The sequence below is a fragment of the Crassostrea angulata genome, chromosome 3, assembly GCF_025612915.1.
Source record: "Crassostrea angulata isolate pt1a10 chromosome 3, ASM2561291v2, whole genome shotgun sequence".
Classification (NCBI taxonomy): domain Eukaryota; kingdom Metazoa; phylum Mollusca; class Bivalvia; order Ostreida; family Ostreidae; genus Magallana; species Magallana angulata.
Genome location: NC_069113.1, coordinates 13147151 through 13163793, shown reverse-complemented (window position 1 = coordinate 13163793; position 16643 = coordinate 13147151). Strand labels below are relative to the sequence as shown.

General features: G+C 33.0%; 2 protein-coding genes across 3 annotated transcripts; one reads left to right on the top strand and one right to left on the bottom strand.

Annotated features, from left to right (window-relative positions):
* Positions 1-931: 931 nt before the first annotated feature.
* Positions 932-3691, top strand: LOC128178723 (uncharacterized). Its single transcript, XM_052846023.1, has 4 exons — positions 932-1314; positions 2197-2230; positions 2693-2896; positions 3163-3691. The coding sequence occupies exons 1-4, from the start codon at positions 946-948 to the stop codon at positions 3378-3380; spliced, it is 825 nt and encodes a 274-aa protein (XP_052701983.1). The 5' UTR covers positions 932-945; the 3' UTR covers positions 3381-3691.
* A 2313-nt stretch (positions 3692-6004) lies between these two features.
* LOC128178230 (leucine-rich repeat-containing protein 74B-like) lies at positions 6005-15956 on the bottom strand. Of its 2 annotated transcripts, none has more exons than XM_052845289.1 (12): positions 15432-15956; positions 12060-12462; positions 11734-11918; positions 10582-10689; positions 10321-10414; positions 10177-10226; positions 9719-9886; positions 9186-9380; positions 8984-9079; positions 8628-8885; positions 7053-7132; positions 6005-6731 (listed from the first exon to the last, which is right to left on the bottom strand). In XM_052845289.1, exons 2-12 carry the CDS (start codon positions 12391-12393, stop codon positions 6521-6523), a joined length of 1779 nt encoding a protein of 592 aa, XP_052701249.1. In that variant the 5' UTR covers positions 12394-12462; positions 15432-15956; the 3' UTR covers positions 6005-6520. The 2 variants fall into 2 exon arrangements, with proteins under 2 accessions (XP_052701249.1, XP_052701250.1); XM_052845290.1 differs by lacking the exon at positions 15432-15956 and adding an exon at positions 12701-12846.
* Between the last annotated feature and the right edge of the window lie 687 nt (positions 15957-16643).

Genomic DNA, 16643 nt, shown 5'->3' with positions numbered 1-16643 from the left:
GTTATTGAAAATATCTTCAGTAGTAGTCTTTGCGGTCTGGTTTTTGTTCCCCCTTTTTATGACTCTTACATAAGGTAGTCCATACATATGCTGAGACGTACTAATACCAACTAATTCTGCCTTATCATTAGCCCTTTACCTATTGATACACAGTAGTCTATCTAACAAGACACGTCTCTAGACATCAGGGGTCAGTAAAACATATGTCTTACCAAAGACATGCTTAGTTTTATTTCTGCCGAGATATCCATTTTAGTGCTGGAAGCTGTAACGGAAGATCTCCTCGTTGCTTGCAACGAGCTCGGCTCTATTTGTTTTATTATTTCTGAGCTTATCAATGCAAATGTGCTATTGCGGAAAGATAAACTAAAGAGCCTCTCGTAATTTAGCTTGAATGTGATGCACATGTGCAAGATTGTAAAATCCAAAAAAATCCAGATGATTTCCGGATTTTTGTTAGGAATTTTCGTTGATAATTTATTAGCGAAGCTTGATTGAGAAAAAATAAAAACAAATTGATGATCTTTAGGTACCAATGATGTTTGAAATACATAAAACAAAACAGAGTACTCTTCCGATTTCTCGGTATTAAAGGCAAAAAATTCTAGTCTTTTTTTTGTATAGTAGTATAGATGGGGTATTTTAGACAAAAACGTTTGATATCAAAATAATGCATTTATTATGTTTGGAAGAAATAATTTATTCATTGTTAAACGTATCACGAAGTACGATCATACAGTGACATGGTCCGCTTGGTGTAACTAATTAGATAATCAATAGACATACATTTGAAAACTTAATTGACATCCTCTGAGACCACTCTTTTTAATACTGGGATTCTGATCACACATCAGACACATCATATAAAGAATTCTACACAAAACAATTCCTCTCACGTGATATATATGATAAAGATCATACTTACATTCGTTTAAGGACACTTCCATGAACAGCAAGGCCGGCAACATGCAGTTCGAATTCTTCAAGAAAGTAATTGCTTGTATTCTTGCTTGTCTCGAACTTTCACGGAACCAACAGTCTAGATGTACAACATACACCATGAATAAAAAGTTTATCGGGTCACTTCAGGAAGATCGAGCAAAGCCTCTCTGGGAATTCGAGAGGGAATCTGTTGGTTTGGTCATGCATTTTTGTTTCTCTCAATGTGAGAGAGACCAGCGATGTGTCGGGATCGAAATTTGCACGATACGACCAGACTTGTCACGGTGCAGGGGATGTTGTGAATGGTACGTGATTGACAAAGATGGAGGTCTCCCCGGAAATGCTACGGATGGCTGCAAATATTTTGAACTGGTATGTGATCTTCATTATGTTTAAAATAGATATACCTGTAAAAAATAATTCCTATATGTTTTATATTGTAACGTACATGTAAATTAGATGTTGTAAAATGGTCGCGAAATTGTTTTTTCCATTAAATTCAAACATAAAATGAAATCTATGATAAAATACCTATACCTTTTTTCAGAGAAAAAAAACGCAGCACTAAACCGCAGTATGTTATTTTATATTCAAATTATTTACTTTCCTTTTCTTCTTTTGGCAATTACTTTTAAACGTAAATTATAAACAACGCAGATATTATGTTTAGTCATGTTTGCTATAAAAATGACTGGAATTAAAAATAAAGGGCACATATTGCATAATATATCACATATCCTTTAAAATCGGGTAAGCGGCGCTAATCGATTTCTAAAGAAACTATTATCAATAAAGTATACATTAATATTTGAAATAATAACAAGAATGATCAACAACAACTGAGGTAATGATATGGTACATTTATACGTAGCCCGAACAACAATTGGTCATGCACTGTAGATACACATGCAGTTTCTTGCCATAAACTAATCAGTTAACAATTATTAGAAAAGATTTCTGAAAATACTCAAAATACATGGTAGATTAAATTCATTATATTTCAAATTAAAATTTGCATTCAACTGTCAAAAAAATTATTGTATTATTTAATACAATTAAGAATGCCTTTTATTTGATATAATGTTTTAACAATAAATCTTGCATCTATCTTGAAAGCCACATTGGTTTTACTACTGTTCTTTGTTATAAGTAATTCATGAGTATATAAATCCAGTACGGTAGGTCGGTATTATTCAGACTCTCATTGTTTGTAATGTTGGAATATATGTATCAAACATTTGCGTTCATTCACAGAGCAAAAATAACATGGAATCAAGAGGAAGCAGAGGTAAGTATAAGACCCGACACAATCTCATTGCAAGCAACAAGTCAAATTTTCAGATTGTAAAAATAATACCCTGATTTGGAAATGATGTATTCGACAATATAATATCAACTCAGACTTCCATCTCCTCTGCTTCGAAAAAATAACACAATAATAAAAATATTTGAACTAAATATAATGAAAGTTAATTCAATAGCTAAATAATGTATACGAATAAATTATGGGGTAGGATATTACATATAGACACACAGTTTGATCAATTTAAGGTCAGTATAAAGTCGGTTAGAATATGTATACATGCGTATATTTTGAAAATTAGCCAATAAAAATAGAAATTACATTGTTGGAATTTTATGCCTTTTCCCCAACAAAAACTGTATTTTACCTGCATGTTACACTACGTTTCACAAAAAAACTGAATATAACTATCTTTAAAATATAACAATCTTTATTTATCATATACAGTGTCCGCAAACTTGTCAGCAGTAGCAAGTACCACATGGTGGCCGATCAAGAACAACATCGTTTCCAATGTTCTTGATGGGATCCCCTACTGCAATAGAAGTAATATATACAGTTCAGCTAGAGAACCAAATCCATGGCTAGAAGTTACACTGCCCGGGGCAATAACGATTTGGAAAATAGTAATCTACAATGGTGATATATTTAGTAAGTATTGTTAAATTTGGATCCACATAGAACAGAATTTTATTTTGTTACGAAAAAATCTCAAACATCATAATTTTTATTAGAAAATTGATTTATGCACATAAGCAAAAATAAATATCAAATGATATTCATCAGAACAGAATGAGAGAAGTTCGATTTAATTATTTTTCAAAACATATATTCTTATTGGTACAGTACGATTTAATCAATAATTATCTATACGTATAGACAGATAATTACATATCTTTAACCTTTCACTTTTGCAGGTTTTGCTTTTGTCAACGTAAACGTTACGTACAGTAAAAACGGTGTCACCGACATCTGTGGCTTTTATCCGGGTGTATTATCACGTAACAGTGATCAAGTTTCGTTCTACTGCCCACCGGAAGCTCATGCTACTACAGTAAAACTGCAAATTCAGTCCAAGCCAGGACAACTCGATTTTCTCTATTTGTGTGAAATTGAAATCTACCGGAAAAGTTAAATCCTACCCAATTCAATTCGAATTTTATTTTATGTCCCGTTATCTATACATTTTTCATATATTACTTGTTTATGCATTAATTACGGCTATCAATGTGCTTTCTATAGACTCTCACCTATATTTCATATGTTTTTGGCGCAATATTGTTGTATGACGTCACTTGCCAGACTGTATTCATATTGTGACGTCATAGTATATGTTCTACGTTGTGTTGCTATAGACAATAAACACCGACTGATGAAGACCGGTAACACGGTCGAAATATTTTGAAACAGTGTTTTAAAAGTTTTTTATTATATATATATATATATATATATATATATATATATATATATATATATATATATATATATATATATATATATATAGCTTCTCACAAACGAGAAGCGGATCAGAAACCCTTGACTTGGGAAGATGCGATCAACAAACCGTCTAATTACATGTATATAAATCACCGTAACTAAAAAGCATGCAGTGCTTTCAATTGATTTTTAAAATTAAATAAACTTCTAGAACAGCATGTCTACCTTTCTTTTCAAGATATTGTTAACATTTTGTTAATTTGTCTTGTTATATTTTTTGTTTGTTAGAATTCAGTAAATGATTTAAACATATTGGATTGTCTCCCTTTGGCTATATAACAGAAAACGTGGAAAGAAATTTTAGACCTCGATTTCCATTCCTTGCAAAGCACAATCTTACACACAATTTACACGCAATTTCGTGCCATTCCTTCAAATCTAAAAAGAGATCATTGAAACAATTCCTATTGTTTTCAAAAAAATAATTCTGATGGTAGGGTTATCTCTCTTGATCAGATATTTTTGTTTAAAATATTACACAGTATAAGTTATACAGTTGCAGTTGCAAGTTACAAACATCTGTGGAGATTCCTGTTTCATCATTCAAAACTAGAGTATACTTCCTCAATATTTTCGTATAGTAGCAAAATCTAAACAATCAGCAAGAAAAGAGAATTTGTTTACATTATACAGAACAGTGTCATTTCACATAGTCATAAAAAATTCAAATAGTCTCGTATCGTTTCCATCTAAAAAAGATTGTTCCTTTCGCGGAAATTCACACCCTAGGAGACCTATATTGGAAATTATTTTGTCCTACGCATGCTGTTGTGTGTATTCGGCTTTTTTTTTAATAAACAGATACTTTTTACAAATTGGACCCGTTTTTTCTGTTCCAACATGCATTTAATTAAAGAGTATCTAACCTATATGTATATGTAAGTATTTCCTCAAAATGTGTTCCGATGATAATTTTTTTTGGGGGGGGGGGGGGGGGGGGGTATTTAGGTAAAATTTGAAGAAAAATGTTTGGTCCTGCTGTGCGTACAATTGACTTTTAACAACCTTATTCTTTCACATTAGTGTGTTACAAGTATATAATGTGTATTTTGCATTTTGCATGTTTGATTACCGACATTAAGAGCCGGTTTATATTTTCCTAAAAAAAAAAAAAACCTATTGAAGCTCTAAGTTTTATTATTTCAATTTTGATTCAGTAAACGGTACAGCAATAATTCGACTATCATCGTCCATTTATGAGATTTACATGTTTGTCAAAATGGAATCAAACACTAACAATAATATGGTAAAATTGCGTTTTCTTTGTTGTTTTGTGTTCTTAAAGACAATCTGAAAGAAATATGACGTAGTTTGATTGTTTGAGAACGACATTTTTCTCAGTGTCATATTTGTCAAGACCCGAAACATATTGTAATCGACAAAAAAGAACATTGTGTCTCCATAGACAACTGTAATTGTTTTCTCTTCTCACTTTATATTGAACAATGCAGCTTGGTCTTATTAATTCCTTTATGCATTGATTGCCTATTTCTTGGATATCGTCGGTCCTGTACATGTAACACACCATGCTGTGCAGACAAATTGATTACTGATCGTTAGCGCGGTATGCTAATTTGTATGCACAGCCTGGGTCTGGTGTGATTTAGGACCGACGATATCCAAAAAAAGCATGCCATGCTTATATTCGATTTAAATAAAACTCGTCACCATTACAGTTATAAATTATTAAACTAATGATTGAACGCATATACTTGGATTCCACAATAGAAACGGATTAGAGGACGAATACCACATTCATCTCATTTAATACCACATTTATCTCATTTATTCTATAAAAGATACAATCTTTGAAACAAAATTTACATCTTTTATAATTATTGAAATATTTTGTTTCAAAGTGTAAGGTTAAAAAAAAATAGTACCGTTTCAAATGAAAACGGCATATCTATTTCAAAGTATTGTAATATACAAGAGAAGCTTTTAGTTTTGTATATTACTCTTTCTAATTCAAAAGACAACGTAAACTCTGACGCAAGTTTTAAAGAAATCATTTCGACTAACTGTGACTTGTACGTCCAATGGACAGGGCGTTTAATCTACGAAAATGCAACAAATATCTCATTTTCAACAAAATTAATGAATAATTTACTATTAACTTCTTACGTTCAAGGCATTAAGTAAACATTTCACAGGATCTCAATGAGCAAACATATACTCAACAGTTAACCGTGAACTGTGGGCGGGAACATAACTCATTCTTTACCTCTACAAAGATTGGAACAAATACTCAAAACACAAAAATTAAGTTCGAGATTTTATTAAACTTGCAACAAACCTGTAAATGATGGCTATTAAATGTCAATAATTATTTATTTGAAGTACTAAATTACTGGTTAAATTCAATTTGCATGCACGTTTTAATTAAATATTTCGAATATTTAACATTTAAAAGTTTAAAATAAAATACATATCAATGCCACTTTATATAGATGATACTTGTCACCATCAAATGCAAAGCACTATTTCGACCAAAAGGGTCTCCTGGGTTTAAAAAAAAATTGAAAATCAACCAACGTGAATGAAATGCATTCAGCACCGTAAACATGTAAATCAGAACGATGATTTTAAACGTACTATATTACATTAGGAGAAATGGATGCGTCAAACGCATAGTTATGCTAGCGTGTTCCTAGCCTTGTAGACTCAACTGTAGCGCTGTCGCATACAACTTCTTGAATATTTAAAGTGTTTCAACCACTGTGGAATCCTTAACTTCACAAACGACACAAACTTGCATTCATGTGTCACAAAGAAAGATCATTTCTTTTTCTTCTCCTTTTTCTTGGCCTTGTTTTTGGCGGACTTGGGTTTGTTCCCTCCGTCTGTCGATACAGTATCTGTGCTAGACGTCCTTCGCCTCGCGGAGGACACGCTTTTCTCAGATTTATCGGAACTAAAACTCACAACGGATGCGGATCTTGATTCCGGACTGATGGGAGATTCAGATTCGTTTTCATCCAGTATGCGACTAAAACAAACAAATGGAAAATAAAATCATTACGATACCGTTGATGATTCGTACATGGATTAAATCCTCGTTACAAATACCCGATGGTATTGCTAACCCATTTATATTCAACAAGGGCCTATAATAATATTACCATTATATGATTTTTATAGACCTTTCGCCATCGACGGCAAAACTGACACGTTTTATAAATAATCGAGCTGACTTTTCCTGGATATAGGCTACTCTTAATTTTTTTGGTAATATTCTTTTTATGAGAAAATTTAAAATATATTTCTGGTTACAAACCTTCAAGACATTTAATTTAGAGAATTTGCTTACTTATAATTAATAAATCCATCCACGTCCAGGGTCCGAATTAAAACGGTCAGCTGTTGGTCAGGTATATCGATTCCAGAACCCTGCAAAAATCAAAACCCCCAATTGCTGAAGAACTCTGAAATACTCACGCAGATACACGCAAAACATAAAACGAAGCTTTGAGCACACGTAAAATCTATATACTAGTAAACAGTACAATTATTTTAGGGGGCGCTTTGGGTCAATTGCATGTGATGTTTACTAGTATTGTACTGAAAAGGATTCATAGCTGTAGGATCATGAAGGCCCTGACCCAATTCAAATATTCAATAACCTCTACACAAAAATTAATAAATCCTATGCCAACGCTCCAATTCATAGTGAGACAATATAGGGAAATTCTTTAACGGAGTGCCTGTTGTTATAAAAAATCAAGATGATTAACGGCTTCAACTCTAAGCAAGTAAATCGATATATAGATATTGAAATGGTATGGAAATTAATGGTTTCAGTATGTATGTATCACTATGTAAATTCTATTGTAAAGATTTCCGCTCCCTAACGGCCTTAGATATACATTCATTTTGTATTAAATTATTATATTTGATTATATATATTTATTCAGAACATTGACAAAAGGTGCATGAATATATGTTATATTTAAAGTGAATGATGACCTACAGCCATCACGATTTCTTCAAATCCGGAACTATATTAACTACAGTAAATATCTCTTGATTAGTGGGTATTGCATATTGATGTCCTTAGTTCAAGCAGATACTTGTATTCAGTTCAAAATACAGAATTAATCATTTAAAACAGGCTCCGTTTTCTTCTTTTTGTTAAGCTAGCATCAAATTTTGCAGGTACGTTGATACAAAATTAAAAGAACGGGGCCTACCACCCCCACCCCCACCCTCCCCCCAACCAAGGTTTTTGTTCACAGACTTTTCTTCTTATACTAAACCTTAATTTTTAGAAAATGAATTGTTTTCGCAAAGCAAATTGATCAATTCAATTTTTGGGAAAGTATTATACAATTACAATGATGATAATCAATCGTAGTAATGTCGAAAAATTTACCTCTTAGGTCACGTGTAGGTGATTATAATACTTATATTTTTTAGAATATTTTATTTCAGCCAATCAGAAAGCTTTGAATAATCAATTATATAATGACAAATCTATAGTTTTTTTTATCGTTTATCATAACTTCGGTAAATAAAACAACATGTTTAATTCTTTCGTCACAACAATAAATCGGTTCATTTCTTTACTGTAGTAATCCCCGTAACGTGTCCGTCTTAAATGACATAATCTTGGATTTGGAAAAACCCAATTGTTCTAACTCGGGGTCTTTTAAGGATTTGCGGAAAGCGTTATTAAAGTCTTAGTGGTTTTACGACAGATTATGGGTCTAGTCTTTTGGGTCAAAGACTGCATACACATGTAGTAAATTACCACTACATGAAGTTGTGAATTTTGGAAAACTGACAGAACTTTAAAAGTGTAAATAAATCTCTCAATTTAGATCACAATTAGGTAATGTAAGTTGTGATATGAACCACCAATATCAATTTTACATTATTTTTTTACCCTTATAAGATCTTTGAATTCGTTTGCATCAAGTCGAAGACGATGTCCGCCATTGAAAACGTCATGGAGGTTGACTCCTGAGAATTCGGCGTATTTCTTAAATGTTTCTATTGGGTCTCTTCTGAAGGCACTAAGTCGGGCATAGGTTCCATTCTTTGGATGCATTTCTGGCAAAATACCCTCATGTTTGATTCTTAATTTTCTTTGTTCTTTCAGTCTTTCTTCAATCGTAGCAAACTCCGTTTTTACAAGCATGTTCTGAAAGTTAGTAAACAAAGAATTATCATACAATCACTGAAACTAAATCCATGTATTGTAGTAAGTCTTGGTAACAATGCTAAAGGATAACAACTTACACTGAAATCCAAGTACTTTATTGCACTGTTTTCATTTGCCTCAACAGCTTCTAGAATGACCATAGCTCCTTCACTTTCAAAAGGATTATTTCCAAGCTACAAAAAGGCATTTTGTTTTGCATGATAACACATCTACACATTATTGTGAAAAACATTTTTAACGACTTTACGATGTGAAACAATGAGGAAACAAAAGTTTCACCTTCAGATACTGAAGAACATCGTTTTCTTTCAGACCATTGGCTAAAAAGGCAGCCCCTTCCACTGGGATTCGGTTGAAGCTGATGTCTAGTTCCCTCAGAGTCCTGTTGTGTTTTAAGGCTTTCATCATGGCTTCCGACCCAGCTTTGGCAAGACCGGCCATTTGAAAACGAAACTTTTTCAAACCGACGTTTTCCTACAAAATTAAAATTAACAAAACCTTGTACTAGTGTTCCTTAAAATAATTTTACTTAATAACAATATTTTATTTTGATATAGGCCTACATGGGTTTTTTTTTATTTATTTAAAAAATATGATGATAAAGCACGTACAATGAAGTGGTAGTGTGCAACGTCATGATAACTTGTATGTGTTGTTTTATATTATATATATGTTACCTTTTGATTTCTCAACGACGTTTTTAAATTTCTCTTTATTTAAATTAATTCACTCAAACACATGGTTTTAATTGCGTATCTATAAAAATATTACGCAATTGCGTCATACATATATAATGACGACAAATCGCAGACCTGCAGTCCTTCAGCAATGGCGACGGCCCCAGTAGTTTTGAAGTGGTTCCAGCTGAGGTCCAACATTTCCAGCCTGTCATTCTCTTGTATCCCCTCCCTCAGAAATCGGGCACTGGTTTCCTCTAGTCTGTTATTGGCTAATATCAGCTCTTTTAGTGTTTGATTTCCCTGTTATTACAGAAAGTTTAATGGCATTTTCTCTTGGACAGATCGTGAAGATGTGTTATTGTGTTAAAATTCGTGTAGGACGGTCTCTTTGTCTTATTAGTGAACTGGCATAAATTTATATAGTCTTGTGTAGAAATATGATAGAAACTTTATGTTCATTGTGCATTCATTAGTACCATTCTCTCTCTCTCTCTCTCTCTCTCTCTCTCTCTCTCTCTCTCTCTCTCTCTCTCTCTCTCTCTCTCTCTCTCTCTCTCTCTCTCTCTCTCTAAAACAAATAACAGGGTTACCTTTAAAACCTCGGAAAAACTTTGTCCCGCGGGATCCCCAATTTCGTTCGCTACAAAAATGAATAGATATGAGAGGCGTTAAAACGATAACTAGGGTTACTCAAACAATGTCCTATCGAATTTTTACTTTTCATTAACATGTACCTGTCATATCGACTTTTAAAAGATTCCGATTGCTCTTCAAAAACTGACAAATCGAAATGGCTCCCTCTGTTCCTATTTTGTTCTCGCTAAGCACCTGTTGAAAATGAAATATTGAACGCATAAAAATGTAATATTTTCTATTTTCATACTTTCAATATATCGATTCTCTCTCACTTTCTGCCATCAGCTACCGGTAATTCTGCATTACCTATACTTGAATGTGTTTGTTTTAGCGTTCGCTCGACATTATTGTTGGCTTACCACTTCAGTAAGAAACAGGTTCTCCCTGAGCACACGACACAAGCAGCGGGCCCCCAGGCTGTCAATTCCATTGCCCTCTAGGTTTAATATCTCAATATTCGTGTTCGTCTGCAATATACATAAAGATGATTCAAAGTCAATAAATCTTGTCTACACTTAACTCTCTTCAGACCAAAAAAATATTTACCTACATGCATTTGTCGTACGAAATTTTTCTAAAAGCAAAAATCAGTTTTGGAAAGCCATTTTTAGACATACTTGTATACAGTTAAATGTAAAATCATAATTTTTTTTTGGAAAATGTGCATTGCTTAAACTATTCGTAAATTAATTCAAATATATATCAGTTAAATGTCATTTTTTCATGAATTGATACAATCCATTTGAATTTCAACAGATTTAAAAAACATAGTAGTATCTAAATCAATACACATCGTTTCATTTAAAAAAGCCCCGATATCGTGCTAATGTTTCTTTTCCTTTTTTTAGCGGATATTTCTCCGCTACCATTTTTTATTCAATCACAATTACAGTGACAAGATAATTCTTGCCCTTAACCAGACACAAGATTTTTTAATAGGAAAAGGAAATGCAAAATGCCACGTCTCATAAGATAGCGCCCCGTAAGGACTTTAATTACATCGCAAAGAATTGCGCTTGCTTCGTTGTGTCTTCCTGTTGCTTATGGGCAAGATAAGTATTTCTGGATATAAAATGTGATCGTCCTTTGTCCTTCTTAGTCACTCTATTGCCGTGTTTACCTCTTGTTAAAACGCATTTGTTTGTTTCATAGTAATGCCATCAAGATTTAAAACATGATGATCAAATGTAATCCTGCAGGTCACAAGTATATGCAATCTCTGCCAATGTGCCATATTATTTGGCACCTGTTTTATGAATACTTTGTACAGAGTTAAGAACCACCAAGGAACAATTCTTTCTAAGTCTACTACACATGAACAAAAAATTATGAGGCACAGAGGTTTAAATCAATTAATAGATACTCGAAACTCAATACAATGTAAAAGAATTTAATAAAGTTGCGAGTGAAGCAAGGGTTAACACCCCTCTCAATACAATATTTTGTGTCAATATTGAATAAACTGGCGTGTATATTGCTTGTATCAGACTGGGTATTTAGATTACGCTTACCTCTAGAGGGAACGATATGGCTTTCACACTCTCTGCACCAAGTCCATGAAATCTGAGTTTAAGTTCCTTATTTTCCAAGTTTTTCACAAAATATGACACTGGATTAATTCCCAAGTCGAAACACTTTTTTATGTATTTTGTCTTTCCTGTTGTATCATGGTCAGTTGTTTTGGGGTTCAATAGAGCTATAAAAAATTTTTAAAAAAACAACTTGACATTTAGTATGAAGAACAACAGATGCTTTAATTTTTAAAGATACTATGTGAACGTATGTCTACCTGTATATACTTGAATTTAAGTTGAAAAATATAATTGATTAAACATACATTCAGTGTCTATTTCCAAATCCGTGTCATAGTCATCGGGATCGGTATGTATAGAAATGCTATCCTCCGTGAAATACTCGTCGTCATCACTGACGTTGTCATCGTCTGCATCTAAGAACCCGTCCTCTTGAATTTCATTGTTATTAAGAGAATCTTCGTTATTCTCTTCACTCTGCTTTTCATTACCGACAATTTCATCTTTTTCAAGATCTGGAAGATATTCTAGAATTGGCGGTCGGTTCTCTGCATCCTCATCTAGATCCTCCACCAATGGCGACAAGACTCGCCTGCTGAGGTCGCTTTCTTGAATCTGCACCCGAAGCAGATTCGACATAGTTTTCACAGTGCTACACAAAGAAAGTCCCGTTCAGCCTGAACAACAGCTACATCGTGAGTGAGCAATCTGCAATAGAGATAGAGAGGGTATATAGACTCCCTCAAGGACTTTAGTTAATTGGCCGCCATGTTGACCCGACTGATTTGAAACGAGAGTATGCCGTAAGTCTCTTTGTCAATACAAAGCTATATAGAGTTTACCTGTAAATTTAAACACAATATCAAAAGCCTCCGATTGAAGAGACTAGGTTTGCATATGATATTTAATTTCAATAAATGGATTTCATAAACTTGTCTTTACATACCGGTTGGTATCGAAAATAAATCATTGCAGGTCGTAGGTCATTAAAACACTTCTCTCTATATCAACTTTTGGACAAAGACAGTTTACTTAGAGAACTGAGATGGGCTCTGTTATCTCTTTATAGCACCACTAAATTCTTCACTACCCTTTTCGAACAGACACGTTTTCAAAAAAAATAGGTTTATAATGTTTCTTGAAATAGCTCTTACATACGCCAATAGTAAACAAGATTATGCAATATGTTTTTGTTTCTTTCGATTACATATACATAAATCTTTCTTATCAATTTTCTTCCCTGGTAGCAATTTGCATTAATTAAGAAGAGAAGATGGTCAAATATGCTTGAGTCTAAACCCAGAACATTATCTATACAAGGGCAGCGATATATTTATTGGTATATTGCCATAAATAATACGTCAGTAAACAGTGTCGCAAGGGCCTGGGAACTTGTTATCATTTAATTCGTATCTAAATGCCATAGGTTTTGATCAGTTCGACTTGAATTGACGCGGCGTGTTTTATCAAAGGGACTGGACAGTTGTTTATCTGTATCAAACGATGACAATTATGTTTTTGGGTTTCTTAATATACGCCAAAATTCTATTTAAAAACTCATAAAATTAGGTAATTTTTCATTACATATATAACCTCAAAGTGTGCTGGAATCGAAGTGGTTTCCTATAAAATTATTTACAGCCTTTACTCCTCACTCAGTGAGTAAGTGTAGGTGTAGGCCTTTCCATAGACCATCTCATGTTTAAAATAGTACAAATTGTATTTTACCAAAGGTTTGAAACATCTAAGGACTTTATGTTTAGAATTAAATACTCTCGCTGGGATGAAAATACTAAATTCAATCAAATTAGAAAAAAATAATTATAACATCATCGTGGTGGGGTTTTTTTCAGGAGATGTGAAATTTGAAAGCAAATGCGAATACAGGAAAATGCATGTGAAAAAGGAAAAACAAACAGACGAATGAACTGTTATTTTATTCGTTTCTTAGAGTCCTTAATACACATATTCCATTTCTAGAATGACATGCAAGGAAAAAGAAACAAGCGAGAACTTCTATCAAATCAATTGTCAATTTCTCAGAAATACTCGGCTTTAACACTCCCTCCTTTTACGAAATTATTCATAATTTTGAAAGTGTAAACTAATCAACAATAGTTTCTCGCAAATCAAAAAGGTCTCTTTTGATCTCGATTCATTGATTTCTCGAGGGACCTTTGGCAAAAGACCTATTTGGTAGAAAAGAGTTTGACTTCCGACAAGCATCGATCAGTGTTATGGCATTTTTTTTTTTATTTTTTTTTTTTTTTTTGCATTTGTGTTGCATTAAATGGCACTTTTTAGTGATGCAGAGATTTCCAGATCATGTTGTATCAAGACAAATGTTCAACAGGTTATATGTTAAACAGCAAGTTAACGTATAAATTAAACTCCTTTTGATAAATCAAAATAAAAAGTAGTTCAAAATCTGTCTAGAACAGGTTGATTAAGATTATTCATTAAATTCGAAATGTTTAACCTTCAAAGTTTTATAAACTTCATAATATAAAACGCGCACTTGATAAACGGATTATTTGTAAATGCATTTAAAGTGTATTACTGAAGGCAACGTGAATCTATATCCTTTGTTTGATAATCACTTAATTACATTGAAAAAATTTAAATTACAATCTAAAGAACAAATAAAATTTGAAACAAATAAAATCTCTGTGACTTGGAAATGAATATTTCTGCCTAAAGGGTTAGATTTGAAAAACACTTTGTTTTGATTCACGCCTGGTCAATTTGCATTTCATTTCTCCTTATAATCCTTCAAAGCAAACTGTTCAACCACAAGATATCGGTCAAATCATAGATTGATTGGTTAAAAGAAGCATTGAAGTTGGATGAAATTCTAAAACGCTCGTACTTACGGAAACATAAATGATTGTCTAAATGGTAGAAATTAAAAGACTAGACTTTTCTGGTGGTATTGTTTTAATTTTTTACCGTTTTCAGGTATATATTGAGGATCATGTATATGAGAAAAATAGAAATCCAGCTTTTCAGACCAACTGACTTGAATGTTTTCTACTGTTAGTAATGATATCAGATCATATTCCAATGATATACAATATAGAATGTCCCGATATAACGCCCTGATTCCGATTTAAAGATAACACTGTCGAGATCCAACTTCGAACAAAGTTACAATCTTATTTTATCAGATATCTACCAATGTCCCCCAAAGAGGCATACCAATGTATTCAGGTTAGATCCCGCCTTTGTTGAGAAATCATTACGTCCAAAAACGGATACTTCTCTATGGGATATTTAAACATTTCAATACAGCACATGTCATATGTGTTTTAACAAAATAAGCACACCGACTTTAAACGGAGTTCTGTTATATTGAGAAGTCCAACCTATTGATACCGTTAAAATGGTTATTGTGTCGACTAATTCGGGAGATATATCGAATTGATAAGATATACAAAAGGACCTATTTGAGTTTACTAAATAGTTAATGGAACGGGTAATAGCACTCTGCTGTATCAAATGATTAAACAGATGTTTTAAAACATGTAACAATAGATCTTTTTGAATAATAATATTAAGTCACTTTATCAATTAGATATAGGTGATCGTACGAAAATATTTTCAAAAGTTCTTGTACTTTAAATATTATATCAACGTAAATATTGTGAAATTGATAATTTACATTCATAAAGTCTTACCTTCTATAGTAGATTGCGTCTATAAAAGTATTGACAATAAAATTTGTTACAGGTGAAGTCGGTTGTATTCGAACCAATAATATCCCATTTGTTCCTTACTTAGTCTCTATTTAAAATCAGCATCTATACTTTGGTCGATTTTCGATTCCATTAGGTAGTTCCGTTTGAAAATAAAAGCGAAACACGAGAGCCCTGCGATCAAGTGCCCGCTAATTCTTGTATAGAAGCATTGATCTGTTTAATTCTCGCCAGCAATTCATAATGTCGGCCGATTAGGTGTATTAGCCACGCAACCAAATCCCATACATCATCTTTATTGAGAGCAAATTATAACAAGTATTTAAATCTCCGCATAAATAAACACTTAAAAACTGCACTGTTTCCACTGTGGAGAGTTTACCCTTGCCAAGATGGCAAGCTTTTTTGTCTTACGCGAAGATGTCCCTGATGATATGCAATGTCTTTGAAGTATCAAACAAAGACCTCTTAGAACAACGAGTTGACAGGAACAACGAGGCACCGGATTAAACCCCCTGATTATATGTAAACGATGCTGTCACTTATGGGGACACCGAGTTTTTCACCTGTTTTACCTACCTATATCACAGATGCAGTTTAAATTTCCTTCCGCTAATGCTTTTTAAGACCGCGATATTCTTGTGGGAGATTGCTCTCTGATAAGCAGAAGAACATCTGAAGGATACCATTTTTCTATCTTTTTTTTTTAAGATTTATTATATATTCATGTCAAAGACAATATCCAAAAATTGCGAAGCTAAGTCAAGTCAATTCTGAATAAAAGGTAGGCGACAAAATAGTTACTATCTAGGCTTGGTAAATTAAAAGATTTTCAAAGATTTTCATTCCGTTTATTCCTTGACCTTGGGGCCATGGATTTTAACATTTTTTTCCATAAGAAATGACAAACAATGGAAAATTTGTGTTTAAGACTTGTTATGTTGCTAGATATAAAACATTTACATGTTTAAGGATTTAGAAGAAAAACCCATTAATCTTAGCTTCGCAATTTTGTGATATAGTCTTTGCGCTTAATAAAAACACGAAGCCTATATCCCTCTAGGGTCACCACGATATATTGCAGCCGTTTGATGGAACCAATAAGAACCCATAGGACAATTCTTTGAAAGAAAAAAAGACCCTAACCGACCCTGAAGTTGAAAGGTAACGTACAATTTAAATAGATATAGAAAT